Consider the following 11,171-nt stretch of genomic DNA (forward strand, 5'->3'; position numbering starts at 1 on the left):
GGGGGCATGGGAGTAGGCGGGGCTGGGGGCGGTGGCCTGGGTGGGGATGTGGGCGAGGTTGGGACTGGGGGCATGAGAGTGGGCAGGTTTGGGGGCGGTGGAAAGGATGGGGGTGTGGGCGGAGTTGGGGCCGGGGGCGTGGGTAGGGGCGGGGCCGGGGGCCGTGGTGGGCTTGCGCGCGAGCAGGGTCCCACGCGGGTAGGCGGCGCGGACCCCAGGTCAGGCAGCGCGGGTCGGAGCGGGCTGGTGGGGCAACGGGGCTCCCTCGAAGCCCTGAGTGTCCCGCCTGCAAGGGGCGTCGCCAGCGTGGGTTGGGACCTCCCAGCGGCTGGTCCGCAGCCAAGTCCCACGCGGGGAAAGGAGAACACGAGCAGCGCCGCAGATCCAAACGCGCTCCGGCTCCGGGATCCTGAGGGCGCGGCCGTGCAGGACGCGTCCGAGGCCGCTGGCCAGAAGCATCTGTCGCCTGCAGCAGGTGACGGGCGCACCCGTGGTGAGGACGCCCCATCGCATCATCTCCCGGCGTCGGAGACTCCGGGGAGAGGGGACGGCCCCTGGGGCCCCGGCCGCGGCAGGGCGAGGTTCGACAGGGCGGCCTCGGTGCACGAGAAGGGCCTGCGCGAGCAAGAGCCCGGGGAGCCGCCGCGGAGGGGCTCTGCCCGGCCGGTCCTGCTGGCCGCAGGGCGCTCCGGCCCCCGCCTGGGTGGGGACAGACCCAGCGCCCTCGGTGAACGCCCCAAACCGAGTACCGAAGCGCAGGTGGCCGCGGAGAGCCACGTCACAGCAGCGCCAGGGAGCGCCCCGAACCCCGTAAACGACGTGGCCGGAGAGCGGAAGCCCGTGCGGGAGGCAGAGGGCCGCGCCGCGCCACCGCACCACAGTCCCGCCGCTGCGGCTCGCGCCCTCGCCGCCAGCCACCCGCTCGGCTCCGTGCCAGCCGGGCCCTCGAGGAGGAGCGGCGCCTGTGGAGGCTCAGGGCAGCGCCTGCCCGGGACCCCCGAGTCCGCGGCCGCGGTCCTGCTGGAGGCGGGGGCCCCCTTGCCCACGCGTGCTGCAGCCGAGAGTGAAGATCGCACAGGGGCTCGAGGCAGAGGTGCCACAGCCGGATATGGGAGCCTATGGGGGGGCGACATGCCCCCAGTCCCGGGCTGGGTTCACCCCACGCCCCAGAGCACTGCTGCCGCGGGGTCTTCCCAGAACCAACAGAGCAAGGAGGACAAGTGCATCCTGCCGGAAGAGCAGGCTCTTCCCAGTGCGGGGGCTCCTGGGGCGGCATCCAAAGGAGGGCCAGCAGGCGGGGTGCCCCAGAAGTACACCGACCTCCAGGTGCACCTGCCGCCTGCGTCCCTCGCCAGGTCTGACATCGCCGAGGGAATCGAGGTCAGGGACAAGCATCAACCTCGGGCAAGCCTGGGGGCGCTGGAGGAAGGGGCCTCAGGGCCCATGAGGCCAGGCAGTCCCCTGGAGAAGCGGGTAGCTCTCCGGGGCCGGGAGCCTGGGTCATGTGCTGCAGAAGAGGATCAGACACGGCCCTGGGAGATCAAGGTGAGCAGTGGTCCCGACACGGGGGCCATAGAGATGGAGACTGGTCACGAACACTCCAGCAAGGGCCCAGAACATGTGCGGGGGCAGCGGACTTGGCGTGCAGAGAACCCCCCTGGGGCATACAGAGCCCAGGCTGGAGGAATGGCACCCTGCAGCTCGGCTAGCCCCCTCAACAGTGCCTCAGAAGCAGGGGCCACTGCAGGTGCAAGCAGGGGTTCCCAGGGACCCGACCCCAGGGGCAGCCAGGGAGGGCCCAGGGCGCCTCACGGGATGGGAGAAAGCCTGGGGCCCTCCAGCCCCAAGCCAGCACAGGGCTCCGTGGTGCCCATGCCCCGTGCCCCAGCCCAGGAGGGGCCGTCATACGTCCCCGTGGCAGGGAGAGGTGCGATGGACCATGAGCACCACAGAAGGTTGGCACGCTTTGCAAAGTATAGAGCCCAAAGCTTCAGCGACCAGAGGTCCTTTGATCTGTCCTTCAGACCCACAACCATCAGGGCCAGCGACACATTTGAGCTTCCGAAGTGAGGTCCCAGCTCCCGGAGCACCGGTGCGTCCGGCGCGTCTGCTTCTGCTCCTCACCAGGTTCCCGCCTGTTTTCCTGCCTCCAAACACACGGACACGTGCGCGCAGGGTTCTGTGTGGCTGGTGCCTCTCCGTCTTTGGTGACCCTCCCGGAGGGTCCACGCTCCAGAACTGGAGAGTTCTGCACCGTCTCTCCCGTTTGGCTGAAGAGGCAGGTCCTCAGGGCATCTGGACGTTTGTCCCCAGCGTCCCAGCCTTTACTGTGCTTGAGGCGCCTTCCCTAGGAGGGCGTCCAGACACTGGTCTCTGTCTCTGTGTCTCTGTGGTGTTGTGTTGTTTTCAGTTCTTCGATGTTCGGTGCTCAGCCTGGCGTGCATCTCGCCCATCCTGGCTTGGTGGCTCCGGCCGGCACTGTCTTAGAGGGAACCTTCCTCGTCATGGGGTTCTTGGCAGGCACCGCCCACCAAGGCGGGCATCAGGCTGCGGCCCCTGCCTCGCCCAGCACCGCCTGTGCGGCCCCCACTACTCAGCTCAGGAGGGGAGTTGCCCACGACGTGCCCCTGGGGCTGGAGCAGGACAGGCCACCGCTGGTCCCACAGGAAGGCATGGAGCACGGGGATGGAAGGTCGTGTTCAGGACAGTCCAGAGAGCGTTCTTTGTGTTACCAAGTGGTGGGGACAGTGCCCCCCCCACCCCCCGTCCCCAGCTGCTCGTCCTGCTGCGTCCTGAGAACACAGGAGTCTTGCCACCCTGCTGGGTGCACTGTGTGCTGTTCCTTGCTTTCCAGTCACTGAAACCATCGGTCTGTGGCTAGAATAACTGATTCTGTACGAGCGTGAGGAAGGAAATAAAAACCACTGGTGAGCACGTTCCTCAAGATGAGTTTTGTTATCGTCTTGGGCTGCTTTTCCCCCAGCATCTCTAAGGCACAGCCACGATGGGGTCACAGCTCACGGACAGTCGAGGACTCCCAACGTTACAGCGCACACGGGTCGGGGCCGGAAGTGGCGTCGGGAGAGCGGCCAGCCCGCCGCCTGCGCACTCTGCGCCCCGACACCCTCGTGAAGGGCTTCCCGCTTCTCAGAGACGTTTTGCGGCTCGCTGTCGGTCAGGAGCGGTCTACACCATCTCTACTCATCCTGTAGAAGCTTCTGGTGCGTGCCGTGATTGCTCCTCTGGCTGCAACGTCCGTGCAGGAAGGGTGCTCAGAGAGAACTGGGTCTCTGATCCTTGTCCTGTGCAGGCAGGGTGCCGCCTCCCACGTCCACCAGATGTGACAAGTGTGTGGAGCTTCCAGAAGGGCTAAGCCGGAGGCATAGGGTCCCTGAAGCCACCTGTGATTTGTCCCTGGGTGGGCTCGCTTCCTGCCCCCCACTCGGGCCATCGAGTTCCAGGCTGCAGAGTGGCACCTTCCACAGCTGGGGCGTCCGAGCCTGGGAGCCCCGAGCAGGTGCCAGACTGTACCGGGCCAGGACGGGGGCGTGGGGACCCCGGCAGAACAGGAACAGCGCTCAGGGCACATCGTGATCTGCTGTGTGTGACAGTTGTGCACACCCGGCTGCCCGCGCCCGTGTCTGGGCCCCTGGGTATGGACCCCAACCGTGGGTGAGGGGCCCCTGGGGCGACCCCTTGCTCGCCATGTGTGGCTCACACTTGCAGTCCTCTGCCGCAGAATGGTGTGTCCCCTCTTGGGGGCCCAGTGCCCCCGACCCGGGGGTCTCGGGAAGGCTGCACCTCGTCTGTGGCTGGCTTTCTGGAGCCACTGCCCCGGGGGGCGCCCGGGCAGCTGAGGCATCTTGCAGGAGCTGGACCACCTTGCTCACGGCCCATTCCTGTTTCAGACTTTGTTCAGAAGAGTTGAGGCCCCACTTGGCAAAGAATGTGATGACAGATAGGAGATAAAAATACTACATTCACTGAGTGTTCCCTTTTTAAAACAAGAAGTAGGATTATGCTGCTATTTTTAAATAGACCAGAGAGTCCACGGGAGAGCGCTGGGCGGTGTCCGTGCACGTGGGGGAGGACCGGAACCTCTCCCGACGGCAGCTGCACGGAGGCCGTGCAGCCGGCTCCTCTGGACATCTGGCCAGTAGCGGGGCAGGGGGGGTGAGTCTGTGACTTGCCAGGTGGGGGAGCCCTGCCCCCACTCACCAAATACGGCCGCAGATCCCTTGCCTGTGGGTGGCTCACAGGTGAGGGTGACTTTCCAAGGGGACTTGGTGGTCGGCGTGTGCTCGTGTTATGTGGAGACCGAGAGCCCACGGACACAGGTGCTTCTGTGGCGGCCACGGCCACTGTGTCCACACAAGACAGGCCCTTGAGCCCCGCCCCCCCCGCGTGGAAACGCCCCTTGGGGAAGGTTGGTGGCCAGCAGGCCATGGGCTTTGTAAACAAGAGCGTCTCCACGTGAGCCTGTTGGCCCGTGGGGGGGGCGGGGCTCTGCGTGTCTGCACAGCCGCGGGCCTGGGCCTGCTGCAGAGGGACCCGGTCGGCAGGGCTCCCACCGGAAGTGTGTGTTGGTCAAAAGTCCCAGGTGTGCACGTGTGTCTCAGAGCTCCACCAAGAATGCCGCAGTCAGCGGTGTACAAATTCAGCATCACTCCCTCAGTCTTTTTTTTTTTTAACTTTTTAATGTTTTTAATTTATTTTTGAGAGACAGAGAGCGTGAGCAGGGGAGGGGCAGAGAGAGAGGGAGACACAGAATCTGAAGCAGCTCCAGGCTCTGAGTTAGCTGTCAGCACAGAGCCCAACACGGGGCTCAAACCCACGAACCGTGAGATCATGACCTGAGCCGAAGCCGGACGCTTAACCGACTGAGCCACCCAGGCGCTCCCTCCTCAGTCTCTTAATGAAATGTCTTTGCCACTTGAGTTATGATGTTTTAATTGTGTGATTATGTAATGACTCACAGCTGTTTAATTCAATGTTTTCTGGTTTTTCCCTCTTTTGTATACACACTTCTGAAATGAGTCTGTTAGGAAAAAACTGTTTTGTTGTGTTTGTTACTTTATTCACCTGGAAATAATTTCAAAACCAGAAATAAAATACGTCACTCATCACAAATCTCTGGGCAGGGTGGGGTCTTGTCTGTGTCCCTCGCTGCCCATGCTTCCCTCATGGCCCCTTGGACGGGGCGGGTCTGGCTTGACCTTCCAGCATCATCAGCCGGGGCCTTCCCCGGGAAACCATGGCTCTGGGAGTGGCGGGGCTGTGCCTGTCACGTGGCCACCACAGGGCGCTGTGGCTCCAGGAACTCTAGGGGTGACAGGGCTGGCACTTGGGGCTGACCCACGGGACCCTCAATCTCCATCCTCCTGTCTTTGTGGGTCCTCTGCCCGATGGAACCCCACCCTTCGGCCTGTGCTCTCATCTGCGAGAAGGGCGTGGGCACCGTGGGGCCCCGGGCCCCAAAGTCCAGGTAAGGAGGGTGGCGCGGTGTGAGGTGCCCGGCCACTCGTGCCACTGGTCCCCGGTGTGAAGGACCACAGTCTTGTCAGTGCCACAGGACGCTTCCCCGCGGTGCCGGCAGCACTCCGGGGAAACCCCTGCAGCACCCCGAGTTCCGTCAGCCCTCAGCTTCACGACACGGTCCTTGTCTTTCCTGAGAAAACGCTCGCTGTGGGAGGGAACCCATTCCCAGGGGTAGGCTCACTCCGGGGAGGGGGGCTTTCCTGTCCCTCACTGAAACCAAAGACCCCGGCTGCCCGAGGGGCCTTTGAGCACGTTTGAGCCCCGTTTCCTGCCCCAGGCAGAGAGTCCCCCTCTCCCCACGCCCACAACCCAGCCAGAACCTGACAGGCTCCGAGGGACAGAGAACCAAGGAGACTCTGTCTGCAGCCGCAAAAAGGCTGCATGGGCTCCAAGCAGTGAAACCGGCCTGGGCTGGTGCTCAGATGCACCTGCAGACATTATGTTCCCGGAAATAACAGAAGAGCAGGTCTTTCAGGACTCCACTCCCCTGAGGTCCCAGAGGAGCCCCATTCCCAGTGGCAGGAACAGGGGGACGCCAGGCGTTGGAGGTGTGTTCATGAGGCCGAGTCTCAGTCCAGGGAGACGAGAATGTTCCCATGACAGAGGGAGGTGTCTCGGCAGTAGTGTGAGTGTGCGAAGGCCCCGGAGCGCTGTTCCCGCATAGATGGCTCAGAGGCAGAGTTCTTTGTCATGTATATTTTAGCACAGTTTTACGAGAGGGGGAGGTCAGTGCGGGCGGCCTCATCAGTGGACCCGAAGGGGACCCTGCCGGGGCTGGAGGGACAGCACACGCTCCGGGTGAGGGGCTGAGCTGCCCGGCCTGGAGGTGGTGCAGAGAAACGTCATCGAGCCTCGAGTAACAGACACGCTCCTGAACGTGCGCAGCCCTGGCCACTCGATTATTCCTTCTGTGAGCAGTGCCTCCCGGTGAATCGGGGGCCGGAGCAAAGCACAGTGTCTGTTCAGGGTCCAGCAACACTTGGTCGCTGTGGACACTCGCTGGAAGCTTTGCTGATGGGAAGGGAGGGGCAGATGGTCGGTACCCACTTCTGTGCGCAGGGGCGCCTCCCATGGGCCGTGGCAGGTCCTACCGCGCTCCGCTCCGCACCCAGGGAGCCCTGGGCTCCGTCCTGAAAGCGCGGCAGCCACTGTGCGTCTGGCCCAAGGGCCGTCAGTCAGGAGACTTCAGATGGAAGAAGAGACCGAGCCCTGTTCCTCCTGCAGAACAGCCTCCCACGAAAACCTCTCCAGCGGAGAAGAGCTCCTCACCTCCCGGCCACAGAAATCCGGGCGGCCGCGTCTCCCGTGCGCGCGGGAGGGGGCTGCCGGCTCTAGTGCGGACTCGCGGCGGCGCGTAGTGCGCATGCCCCGTGCTGGGGCCCCGCACGCGGACTTTCACAGGAAAGCATGAGTGTGTCAGCCCTATTTGGGGGGGAAGTGAAGTGGGTTTCTCTGGGTGTGTAACTTTCATGCTGTGAATCTGGGACATTTGTCTTTATATTATTGCTCTTAAGTTCCAGAGTTGACAGGGCTGTCATTTTTCAGCAGTAGAAATATTTTTGAACGTGACTGCGTTGGAGATCCAGCCTTTAAAGAAGTGAGTGTAAAACGAGGTCAGTAGGGTGGCCCGGATCCCACATGACTGGTGTCCTAATGAGGAGATCAGGTCGCACAGGGGAAGGACGAGGGCAGGAGATGGCGTCCAGGGGCCGGGAGAGCAGCCCTTGGGGACCAGCCTTCCGGCCTGTCGGCTCCGGGACTGTGTGAGCATGACTGCCGCCTGAGCGGCGGGCTGCGGTTCTTTGTCACAGAGCCCCACTAAAACGGGGGAGGGGGGGCTCTGTCACAGAAGGGAGCAGGGCAGGAGGAGGCTGGGGACGGGCAGCAGCGTGTGCCTGTCCTAGCCGGGAGTCTTCCCGCTCTTCCTGAGACCTGCCTGTCCGTCCGTCTGGCTGGCCGGTGGAGCAGGTGGAGGCAGAGCAGCTGGTTTCTTGGCCTCCCGGGGACCGGCTGCTTCCTGCACCCCCTCCGGCCGCGCCCCTGAGCGTTATGATAGATTAGGTTATATCACAGTGTTTGTTCTTTAACGCGTTTGTTTAATCTTGTCATAAAATAGAGCTCACTCACGAGGAGCACGCCCTCGACACTGTCTCTGGAACAAACCGGGAATCTCTCCCGATGCCCAGCGCACACAGGACAGCGGCTTCCCAGGCCTGCGCGGGAGGGGCCGGATACGCCAGCTCATGGCCTCGGGCTCGTCCGTAATTGCAGGGCTCCGTGCATCTGGACCTGCTATCTTCCAAAACCTGTTTTTCTTCTGCAGAGGACTTCACAGGAGAAAGACTCTGGGGGACCTCCCGCGGGGCACACGTGACCTGCCCTCTGAGGCAATTTCATGTGAGGCGCCTGAGCCTGGCCGGCCGGGAAGGGACAAGGGGCCAGTGTTTGCTGAGGGTGGTCTGCACACAGGGAACCGACTGAGCGCCTTCCGGCTCCCACTGGGGACAAGGGGACGTGTACAGGGGGCGAGTGCGGCCAGGTCTCACCCCCAGGAACAGTGAGCGGGGGACATGCGCTGCCTCGGGGACAGCTTCTCACCCACGACAGCCTCGGGAGGGTGATGTTTCCCCAAAGGCCCTCGTCGAGTGGCCTGTGCCTGGTGCGCCCTGCGGTCCCAGAACACCGGTTTCCCTCGAGCTCCTGTGCTGGACCCCACCTGCAGGGACCCTAGGAGTCTATAGGGTCTGATGGCGGCCCCACACTCAGTCCAGGCAGGCGGCCCCTCAGACTCAGAGACATGGGCATTTGGTGGGGTCACGCGTGTCGCTTTCGGCTTCACTCCCTCCTGGCGGCTAGCGGTGCGCCAACCCGGGAGCCCCAGCGGGCCCGTCCGGACCAGGGGGCAGGCCCTCAGCGGGCGGATGGGGGGCCGAGGCCGCAGGGCCCGTTCCCGCCTTACTGGTTACACACAGTATTCTGGAAATTTTCAGACCACAAAACCGCTTCGTGTACCCGGTGCCCAGCTTTCTGGTTCGGCCGTGGCTCCACCTGCCCGTCTTTTTTCTCTCTTCTGGAACACATCTAACGCCAACTCCACACCTCATATTATTTTACCCGTCAATATTCCTCTTTAGTCAAACAGAAAACAAATCAGGACTTAGGACTTTACCTTGAAGGAATGGGGCTACGGCCATAGTGAGGTCTGGGCCCGCAGAGGCTGGCGTGAGGGGCCCAGTAAGGCAGGTGAGTGGCCCCTGAGGCGCAGGTCAGCCTCAGGTCTTCTCACGTGGGGCCGTGGCCCCAGGAACCATGGTGCTGCGGGACGGCCACCCAGCTTGCAGGGGGCCCGGGAGGGGCTGGTGAGGCTCCGCCAGCAGCCCACTCCTGGGGGGCGGGGCCTGACTCCGCGTCCTGGATCATGGTGGCCGCCAGCTCTGAGGAAAGGGGTTCTGGCCAGTGAAGGTGCCGAGGGAATTCAGCCCCAGGCACGTGGAGGCAACAGAGACACTCGGAGGACACAGGTGTGTGGCCGTTTCCTGGTCTAAGTGGAGAGGCTCAGGCAGACCCTGGGCCGGGCAGCCCTGAACCTCTCACCCTCTGGCTGCTGCCCATCCCTCCTCCCCTCTTCCCTGCCCTACTTCCTGGGCTGGCCCCCCACCACTTGCTCCCACACAGAATGCCCGTCCTCCAGTGTCCTCCCAAGACACTTGCCAGGCGTCCTGCCATCACGCTCAAGTCCACGTGCACCTGTCCCAAGGCCTGGGTGTCCTGCAGGGACATTGGAGCCAAGGCCCACGCTGCTCTTCAAGGCAGTTGCGAGAAAGTGTGTGGTAGGGGGTGAGGCTGGATCCTGACCCCATCAAGAGAGGGGTGGGACTTACAGACAAGGAGACAGCGGGCATCCCAGGACCTCTGGGTGGGACAGACGCCCCAGAGCCACGCTAACACGGCTGGGAGCCAGGGTGCCGAGTGCCGGAGAAGTGGGGGGTGGGAGTGTCAGGAAACGGGGTTTAGCCCCAGAGAAGAGTCCGAACGGGAGGGGACTCAGGGGGTCGTTCCCTTTGGCTGGTAGCAGAGAAACCCGCCAAGGGAAGATGAGCCGGTGGGCGAGGCGTGGGCCACGGGAGACCCACGCTGCTGCGAGCATGTCACCCTGTCTGCCGGCTGGAGTGTCTGCAGAAGAAGGGACCCTCGTTGGGAGTGTCCCAAGGAGGTCAGAGCAGGGACCAGGGGGCTTAGAAAGAAGGGACACTGTCTTTCAAAAGCAGAACGCTGTGCACTAAGCTGGGGGACCAGGACGCGGGCACAGCAGGCCTTTACGGTTCGGTCCAGTGAGCCCCAGACCCCGCGGCCGCCCAGGTCTGCAAGACCCCCACACGGCCGGAGGGGGCGTCCGTTGGTTCCGTCTGCCTGGCCCTGGACGGACCAGCTCGGAGCCGAGTGTCAGCTGCCCGGAGGTGCAGTAAGGCCCGGGTAGACGTGTGGGGGCACATGAGAAAGTGCCCTGCGCCCCAGAGGGACATTTCCTTGGGGCTGGTCATGGTGGGACTGGGCCCGGGGGCTCAGAGAAGAAGCCTGTCTTTCTGCTCAGGCTCATTGCTTCTAAAAGGACCCTTGGGGTGAGGAGGGCTGAGGCCACAGAGTGCCTTGGAGTACCCCCTTTCTCACCATGTTTGTAAACCAAAATTCACAGCACAGCTCTGGCAGGTTGTCCACCGTCTCTGGTCTCCGACCAGCGTTGAAATCTCAGGAGAGCAAGGCTCCCAGGACTACCCAGGGAGTCCGGGCTGGGGGCTCCCCTTCCCCTGTCCCCGAGGAGTAAGATTGCAGACAGCACGGGCCTTGACCACACACCGGAGATTCTGAACACAAGTTCCGGGAGAGGCAGCTGAGGAGGGAGCCCCCCCTTCTGCCTCCGGTGGGGGCCCCCTGAGCTGCGAGCCCCAAGTCACCCCAGATGACAATCCTGCAGGGTGCACAGCCAGCCAGGTCCTCTGACTGTGGCCGCTGGCACAGTGGGGTTTTCCCAGGCAGCTGGGGCAGGGCTGGAGCCCGGGCCCCCTCCCCAGCCTGGTTTTCGGGGGCAGGAAGGCAGGTGGGTGCAGGGGTTCAGACCTCATGAATACGCTGTTCTCAGGTCTGAAGTGAAGACTGAAAAAAACAGGTGAAAAGTAAGACTTGCTCTTTTTGGGCATAGAGACAATTAAAATAAGGCTCATAGGTCACAACTCTGACCTTCGAACCCGCCAAGCACTGAAGTTGGAAGGGATCTCCGAAGAATCCCAACTCTGTTTATCTCCCACTTTTGCTCAAAGCCCAGGAGACCTGAGGGGAGGGACAGGAAACGCTTTCCACCCAGTCAGCCAGCCTCTGGGCGCACACTTTGAGCTCAGAGACCCCCATCCCGCCCCCGGGCGCACCCGCTTACAGCTCACGCCGTGCCCGCGTGCGCCCCCCACACATACCCCATCCCGCCCCCGGGGGCCCCCTGATCCCATCCGGCACCCCTCCCTCAGGGCTTATCGCCTCCCAAGCTCTCGGCTCCAGCAGCTCAGGACACCGCCCTCGCCGGGGCCCAGGGAGCAGGTGCAGCCCCGCCCCGCCCCCAACCCTCCCCTCCCCCTCCCCTCCCC

The 11,171-nt window shown here is 63.4% G+C and overlaps 2 protein-coding genes across 2 annotated transcripts in view; both read left to right on the top strand.

Annotated features, from left to right (window-relative positions):
* LOC115290400 (collagen alpha-1(I) chain) overlaps positions 1-2,503 on the top strand; it is a 9,314-nt gene extending 6,811 nt beyond the window's left edge. Inside the window, exons 3-4 of the mRNA XM_029938387.1 lie at positions 187-1,545; positions 2,025-2,503. Of these exons, the coding sequence (XP_029794247.1) occupies positions 187-1,545; positions 2,025-2,057 (1,392 nt within the window). The 3' untranslated portion in view covers positions 2,058-2,503. The remainder of the gene's footprint in view (positions 1-186; positions 1,546-2,024) is intronic.
* Positions 2,504-5,405: 2,902 nt separating this feature from the next.
* GRTP1 (growth hormone regulated TBC protein 1) overlaps positions 5,406-11,171 on the top strand; it is a 21,573-nt gene continuing 15,807 nt past the window's right edge. Inside the window, exon 1 of the mRNA XM_029938388.1 lies at positions 5,406-5,485. Within this exon, the coding sequence (XP_029794248.1) occupies positions 5,406-5,485 (80 nt within the window). The remainder of the gene's footprint in view (positions 5,486-11,171) is intronic.

This window comes from Suricata suricatta, chromosome 4 (assembly GCF_006229205.1).
Source record: "Suricata suricatta isolate VVHF042 chromosome 4, meerkat_22Aug2017_6uvM2_HiC, whole genome shotgun sequence".
In the NCBI taxonomy this organism is placed as follows: Eukaryota; Metazoa; Chordata; class Mammalia; order Carnivora; family Herpestidae; genus Suricata; species Suricata suricatta.